The sequence below is a fragment of the Lolium rigidum genome, chromosome 4, assembly GCF_022539505.1.
Source record: "Lolium rigidum isolate FL_2022 chromosome 4, APGP_CSIRO_Lrig_0.1, whole genome shotgun sequence".
NCBI lineage: Eukaryota > Viridiplantae > Streptophyta > Magnoliopsida > Poales > Poaceae > Lolium > Lolium rigidum.
The window spans coordinates 166,657,995-166,666,219 of NC_061511.1; the positions used below are offsets into that span (position 1 = coordinate 166,657,995).

Genomic DNA, 8,225 nt, shown 5'->3' on the forward strand with positions numbered 1-8,225 from the left:
TCTTTTGTTCTTACTTCCAAATTGTAAAGTTCTTTATGAGTTCAATGGTCTTCGGTGGCTGGAGCGTGGTTTTCATTTCATATTATCCAAGCTACACAAGTGAAAGGCAATAATGACGATATTCGACGATCTGATTGTGGTGAGAGGCTGGTATGAACTCTATTTGTTTTCATTTTTGTACATATACTCGTCCATATGAGCATGCTTAGTTGGTTCATGTGAGGTATATGTCATTTAAGAAAGTCTAGTAGTTCATGATCTCTCATGTTTAGCTCCAATTTATTAATATGAGTAGCATGTCATGGATGTTTGCTTGCATTGTTTTATTCATAAATAGGTATGACATTGTGGTATCCTCCTCTGAATAATTCGTTTGAATTAACTTGGCACATGCTCAGGCATGCATATGACTGAACAAAAGTCAATTAAGCCTCAGTGATTTACATTGCTTCAGAATTCTTGTATCACTTTTATGCCTCCGTTAATTTATTTTTGTCGCAAGCATGATTATGACAGTTACTGCTCTCTTGATTGTCGCTTCCCAGTCTATTGCTAGCCTTCACTTGTACTGAGCGGAAACGCTGCTCGTGCTTCCAAACACATGAAAACCAAGTTATTCCAGAGTGTCCACCATAAATACCTATGCATGGCATTTCAAACCATTCCAAGTAAATTCTCATGTGCTACCTTTAAACCTTCAAAATGCTTCTCAATTTGTGTTAATGTTTCATAGCTCATGAGGAAGTATGTGGTGTTTAACTTTCAACCTTGTCATTTACTCTTGACGGACTTTCATTATGGACTAGTGGCACATCCGCTTATCCAATAATTTTGCAAAAAGAGCCGGCAATGGGGTTCCCGCCCCGATTAATCAAACTTCATTAATAATTCTCTTCACATGTTTTGCTCTGATTCATCAGTAAGCAACTTAATTTTGGAAATAGACACTCCTCCATGGTATGTGATTGATGGAAGGCACCCGAGGATTCGGTTAGCCATGGCTTGTGTAAGCAAAGGTTGGGGGGAGTGTCACCCATAATAAAACTAAAATACGTGTGTAAACAAAAGAGAAGAGGGATGATCTACCTTGCCGGTAGAGATAACGTCCTTCATGGGAGCCGCTCTTGAAAGTCCGGTTGGCGAGGTAGTTGGTGTACCCATTACCATTCGTTGACAACAACAAACACCTCTCAAAATGATTTTACTCTTGTTTTAAAAATGAAAAGCTCTAGCGCATGTTAATCCCTGCTTCCCCCTGCGAAGGGTCAATCTTTTACTTTTATGTTGTGTCTCCATCCTTTCTTTGAGCACTTTCTTGAGAGCACAACTGTCATTCTTAGTATAATATGCTTGTCCCAAAATGTGATTAATTGTGGTATAACTTTGATGCTTTTATCTTTGACAATCACTATTTCTAGTCATTCTATAAACTTCAGAGGTGCCTGAGCATTTATGTTTTGCTGATCAAATATGGGCAAGCGAGATACCACTCTATCATACTCTTTTATGAACATTGCAATCCTGCTTATATACATGATTCGTGATGCTCATTATTAATTGTTGGTACCTTTCCATGATTGACATAGCTATTAGATGATCTTATTTGCATGTATCTTATTATGAACTGCTTAAGTACTTGCCATATTATGAGAATATTTACATCATATGAACAAATGTGTTCGTGAAAGTTCTTTTATCGCTCGCTTGTTAACGTAATTGCTTGAGGACAAGCAATAAGCTAAGCTTGGGGGAGTTGATACGTCCAAAACGTATCTACTTTCCCGAACACTTTTGCTATTGTTTTGCCTCTAATTTGTGTATTTTGAATGCAACTAACACGGACTAACGCTGTTTTCGCAGAACTCGTTCCGGTGTCTTGTTTTTGTGCAGAAATCCAACTTTCAGGAAAATCCTCGGAATTTATGCGGAAGGTCCTATTTTCCCAGAATATTGGCGGAGCCAGAAGGGCGAGCCAGGTGGGGGCCCGAGGGCCCCACACACTAGGCCGGCGCGGACCAAGACGGGCCCGCGCGGCCCTAGTGTGTGGCGGCCTCGGCTGGCCCCCGACGCCCTCTTTCGGACTACTTATTGCCTTCGACCTAAAAACGCACGGGAGAAGTCGAAGTCGCCAGAAACCCTCCAGAACGCCGCCACATCGCGAAACTCCGTCTCGGGAGCCAGAAGTCTCCGTTCTGGCACTCCGCCGGGACGGGGAATTGGAGGAGATCATCACCACCGACGCCTCTCCATCGACCAGCCATGTTTCCCCCATCCATGTGTGAGTAATTCCCCCGCTGTAGGCTGAAGGGGATGGTAGGGATTGGATGAGATTGGTCATGTAATAGTGTAAGATTGTTAGGGCATAGTGCCTAGTGTCCGTAATTGGTACTTTGATGATATTGTTGCAACTTGTTATGCTTAATGCTTGTCACTAGGGCCCGAGTGCCATGATCTCAGATCTGAACATGTTATTATTTCATCTTGATATTCATTGTTTATGGTCTTACCTCGCAAGTTGTATACACATGTCGCTGTCTGGAACCAATGGCCCCGAAGTGACAGAAATCGGGACAACCGGAGGGGATGGTAGTGATGTGAGGATCACATGTGTTCACAGAGTGTTAATGCTTTGCTCCGGTACTCTATTAAAAGGGGTACCTTAATATCCAGTAGATTCCCTTGAGGCCCGGCTGCCACCGGCTGGTAGGACAAAAGATGTTGTGCAAGTTTCTCATTGCGAGCACGTACGACTATAATTGGAACACATGCCTATTGATTGCTTTGTACTTAGACACTGTTTTATTATTATCTGCAAATGCCCTGCTTGATTGTTACATGAGTTTCTCTCATCCATGCAACGCCCGTTATCCGTCCCCGTGCCTACAATATTTTAATCCTGCTGTTTACTATAATCACTATTGCTGTCTCTCGTTACTCTGTCGCCGTTATTTCACTACTGCTATCGCTATAAAACCGTTAGTACCGATAAACTCTTGCGAGCAAGTCTGTTTCCAGGTGCAGCTGAATTGACAACTCCGCTGTTAAGGCTTTCAAGTATTTTTTATCTCCCCTTGTGTCGAATCAATAAATTGGGTTTTACTACCCGCGAAGACTGCTGCGATCCCCTATACTTGTGGGTCATCAGGGATGAATGCAAAGAAAGCGCGTACCATTGTTGATGAGGACATCCCTACTACACCACTACCTCCGTCATTGATAAATGAAGATGAACCTGCTGTGAAGCTCAAGTCCAATGAAGTTCGGATTGGACCAATTACAAGGGCTCGTGCGAAGCTACTTAAACAACAGGTGAACTTGTTTCTAAACGGTACTTTGATTGATGAGAACTTTATACTGCCTAAGTCCTATTACTTATGTATCATCGGTATCAAGAGGAGACGAGCATCGCACGAGGAGTAGAGGAGCAGTTGGACATGAAGACGGACGTCAAGATGGACGTGAAGCTGGACATGGAGCTGGACATGAAGATATCTCATGGACGCGCGAGGGAGGAGCGGGAGGCATGCGCGAAAGGAGAAGTCGACGTCCAGGCTGGTCCAGCGCCCGGTTAGACCGGCCTCCAGACCGGCCAGTCCGGTCCCTGGCCCGGTTGACCGGTCGCCAACCGGATGCATCGTACCGGAACCCAACCGGACGATTTTTGCGAACTTCCCGGTTGCCGACCGGTTGACCGGATGCCAGACCGGCCGACCCGGCTAGCTGCTTTAGACCACGTTTAAGATAAACCCTAGTTCTTAGTTGTTTGCTCTAGCAAAACTATTGAATCCCTACACCATATTGCTTGATATTGTGTAGATCCTGAAAAAGTCTTATGTGATCTGCTGTTCCATTGGGAATTAGACGGTTGCAACTTACCGCTTCGTGGTCGGCGGCTACGTGCGCAAGTATGTGGAGTTGCGAATATCTTGCAGGGTTGAGAGCTGTTGCATTGGCGACAGAGACCAATCGAGAGATCTCGTTGCGTCATACAAGTTATCATTCACTTCATCGTCGTGTTTCTCCGCTGCCATCACCCCGTGATCATCATCACCACCGTTGCTTACTGAGAAGATCGGGCCACCCCATATCATCTTGGTATCAATTGTTGTAGGCATGGTGTTGCACAACTCTTAGAGTAACGAAACAGGTGACAGTTGCACTGCTATCGAGCTCCATCGAAGAACCGAAGTGAGGGGAGGCCAACTCATAGAAGAAATAAACCACAGTATGAGACAACTTCCCATAGAACTCATTTCTTCATAATCTGCTGAGAGCCAAGGCACAAAAGCACGATGACCCCACCCCACCGAGTTGCTCATAAACTACGGCCTTGCAGGACACCGGAAGAACACTTACTTTCCAAATAATTTGATTAACTAGGTCCCGTATTGGTTGATTGGAGTTTGTTGTACATAATCATTCGTTGATTATATTGAACACATTCTTTACTTATGTATGAGGATATTATGAATGACCATACCCCTTTTTTGTGAAAGTATCTTCGAAAGGTGAAAGTTCCCCTTAAAATAAAGATTTTCATGTGGTTCTTGAGTAACAAGGTTCTGTTAACTAAATATAATTTAGCTAAACGTCATTGGAATGGGTGTACGAAATGTGTTTTCCACGGGGACCAGGAGACTATTCAACACCTCTTTATTGAATGTTCTTTAGCTAAGTTTCTTTAGCGTACGGTCAATTTCACTTATGATCTTCCACCTCCAACCAATATTAGTAATATGTTTGGTAATTGGTTGAATGGAGTAGATAGATAATCTAAGGCTTTTATCCGAATCGGGGTTTCTGCTTTATGTTGGTCTATATGGAGGATCATAAATGATATCATCTTTAACAAAAAAAAATTCCTTTCACTTTTTGCAGGTTATCCATATGGTGGCACATTGGTTTGGACCCTCCTTTCGCCGGAGGGACATCGGGATGCCATGGTTTCTGGATGCACACGGCTCCAGATGGTCGCTCAGGATATCTTGTGCCTGGCTGGCTGGCGACATACTAGGAGGCTATGTTGATGTGTAGTCATAGTATGTCTTGCTCTTTTCGCTGGTTGATTTTTGTATCAATTTTTGGCGATGCTTGAGTTGTAACCATATTGAATATGAATCCTTTTAATAAATGGCCGTGTGCATCATCACGATGCAGAAGCCGAGGTACATCCCCATTTCGAAAAAAAAGATTGCTATTTTTAAACTTTGTAGAGCCCACAAGTTTTATTAAATCTATTGTGTTGTAGCTCGGTGTAAATGATCGTAATTAGCCATGAGATGGCATGTAAAAACTTATGTAAATAGGGGACAAATGCAAGAAATTACAAATGTTACATAGGATATTCTTGATGAAGATGGAATTGTACATATGACTCTCAACTCTTTTTGCTGTTGGGAAATGCTGAATTGAATGGAAGTATTGCATATGGTCGTGCTAGGTGAACCTAATAGCAATAAGTGTGTCAGGTTATCCAAATTTTGAAATCAGTATCGCTTGCCATGGTAGCAGGACGACATGGGCACCGACTCAAGTTGTAGGAGGAAGACGAGGCCTAGTTTAACAACAAAGCTATTTTGAAACTGAAGTATATCAATACCATAGTACTTTAGTGACGGGCAACACAATACTTCTGTTTTTATGCTTTCTCAGTTTTAGGGAAAAAAAAGAGCCAGACCTCTTTATTCAATACTTTGAAAAAGCCACAGTTTTCTCTGTTATTAAATTGCGATGCGACTGATAGGTTGCACGTCGTAGTCATTTTCTCCGATCAGTGAGCTGAGTCCATCCATTTAAATGAGCGTTGTACGTACATCGTCTAGATTGCATACACACGAGGTGGTTGGCTACTTGACTGGGCAAGCCTTTGTATTTTGCCTAGTCGATTACCCAGAAGTACTATACGAAAACGAAAAGGGACACGAGAAGGTATGAAAAACACGCGCCATGGTTTGTTTCGTTACTTTCGTAGATGTAGGCCTGTAGCTTGTAGGAGTACGAAGTAGACGTGTCCGCACTTAGCTGTATGATTGCTCCTCTGGGCTCTGTCCAATACTACAAAAGGCCTGCACATGGTAGACAAAGTGACAACTGAACGGGTTGTAGCCGCGCAGCATATCATATACGTATCACCATTGCAGTGCAACCATGGGCACAAAAACACAGCTCCTTGGTTTGCTACTACCTCTCCTGCTCCTGCTCCTTCCGCCTCCCCTCCGCAATTACCTCTCGACCGATCAAGCCGCCAGCGGCAGAGTCGGCCATGGCCGGCTCCAAGTCTACCACCCGATAATCTTGTTCCCTGGCATAAGCTGCCCCAACCTGGATGCGCGGCTCACCGACGCCTACGTTCCGTCGCTGCCACGCTGCGGCGCGCTCAAGGGGAAGGGGTGGTTCCCGCTGTGGAACAACACGCAGGACCTGGTCGACCACGACTACGTGCCGTGCTTGCTGGAGCAGATGAGCCTCGTCTACGATCCAGTCCTCAATGACTTCCACAACCAGCCTGGCGTTGAGACGCGCGTGCCCAACTTCGGCTCTTCCGACAGCTTTACCGCAAAAAGGACGATGTAAGTTCATGCAGCATGCTAGCTAGTATGTAATTCACCGAGATTTCTCATTGAATTTATAAATACGTTTCGGTCAAAGTATTTCATCAATTTCAGTAATACACATGGTTTCAAATAAATTTCAAAGTATTTTCCAAAATATAAATATTTTATTGAATTTTAGGAGTAAATTTCGGCCCTTTAGCCGAAAGGAAACCGAAATCCACCGAAATTCAGTGATTTCGGTAGTGACTGAAATATTTCGGAAACCGAAATTTGAAACCATGTGTATATAAGTCATCCATTGGCAACTAACGCATTTACTGATTTACACTACACGTAGTAATAGTATGCATGTACTTTGGAAGTTCTAATGGGAGGTGTGTCTCCAGGGGACGTGATGTGTTTTGCTTGTTAAAGCTCCGCCAAGAACTGGAGACACTAGGGTACCGCGACAGTGAGACCCTTTTCGGAGCTCCTTACGACATACGGCACACTCCACCTTCACCTGGCCAGCCATCTCAGGTGTACTCCGACTACTTTGCCCGTGTCAAGGACCTGGTGCAGAACGCGAGCCTAAAGAATGGGAACAAGCCAGCCATCCTCGTTGGGCACAGCTTCGGAGCCAGGGCCGCCCTCGACTTCGTCAATTCGACTCCCCTACGATGGAGGAAAATTTTCATCAAGCACATGGTCCTAATATCGGCCACACCTCTTACAGGCTTTGTGCAGGTGGTCACAAACTTTGCCTCAGGGCCGACAGTAATTGTTGTCCCGACAGTTAAGCGGCTGGATTTGCGGCCAATGTGGAGAACTTTCGCGAGTTCCCTTACATCCTTCCCGTCTCCTATGGTTTTTGGTTACGAGCCACTTGTAGTTACCAAACATAGGAACTACTCAGCGTACGACTACATGGATTTACTCACGGCGCTTGGCTTCAACACCGACATCGGGAAACGGGTGCTTCCTACGAAGCTGAAGGTCGACGCACCAATGGTGCCAACGACATACCTTTGTGGCGCCGGCATCCAAACACCAAATCAGGTGATCTATTGGGAAAGTAACTTCGATGCGGTTCCCGAGTATGTATATGGCGATGGTGACTCGATCGTGAACTTAGTTAGCGTGTTGGCCTTCGTCAAAGAAATCAGTAGGCAGCAGCGCCAGAGTAACATACCCTTCAAGTTCGTCAAGATTGCTAATGCTAGCCACTCTGGTATTGTCAGTGAGGAAAGTTCGCTTAGGAGAGTTATGACTGAAATTCTAGAGGCAAATTGCTAAAGAGCCATTATGTGATGATTTTGAATTTTTATTCATTTTATGCTCTATTCGCGTTGTAAATGTTGGCATTGTTATGGAATAATGCTATTATGTAATAGTAAATAATTTCTAAAAGTTCAGCGAGGACCAAAGACCTTACTGCCATAGATCGGGTCATTTAACACCCATCATCGCAAACCATGTGCAATATATACAACATATATGGCCAGAAATTCAATTTGGCTACTAGGTGCATACGCTCCCGTCAAACTCCAACATATGTAGTTTAGCATAATATTTGTGTTGGATCATATATTTTATGTTCGTTCTTTTTTTTGAAACAAATATTCCATTTATTTTAGAGTTTTGACAAGATGATGCAGTGTATGAAATATGAAATTATTGTGCTCTAAATAA

The 8,225-nt window shown here is 43.8% G+C and overlaps 1 protein-coding gene across 1 annotated transcript; it reads left to right on the top strand.

Annotated features, from left to right (window-relative positions):
• The first annotated feature begins 6,104 nt into the window (after nt 1-6,104).
• Nucleotides 6,105-7,962, top strand: LOC124647354 (lecithin-cholesterol acyltransferase-like 1). Its single transcript, XM_047187316.1, has 2 exons — nt 6,105-6,569; nt 6,941-7,962. The coding sequence occupies exons 1-2, from the start codon at nt 6,148-6,150 to the stop codon at nt 7,827-7,829; spliced, it is 1,311 nt and encodes a 436-aa protein (XP_047043272.1). The 5' UTR covers nt 6,105-6,147; the 3' UTR covers nt 7,830-7,962.
• Nucleotides 7,963-8,225: the final 263 nt, after the last annotated feature.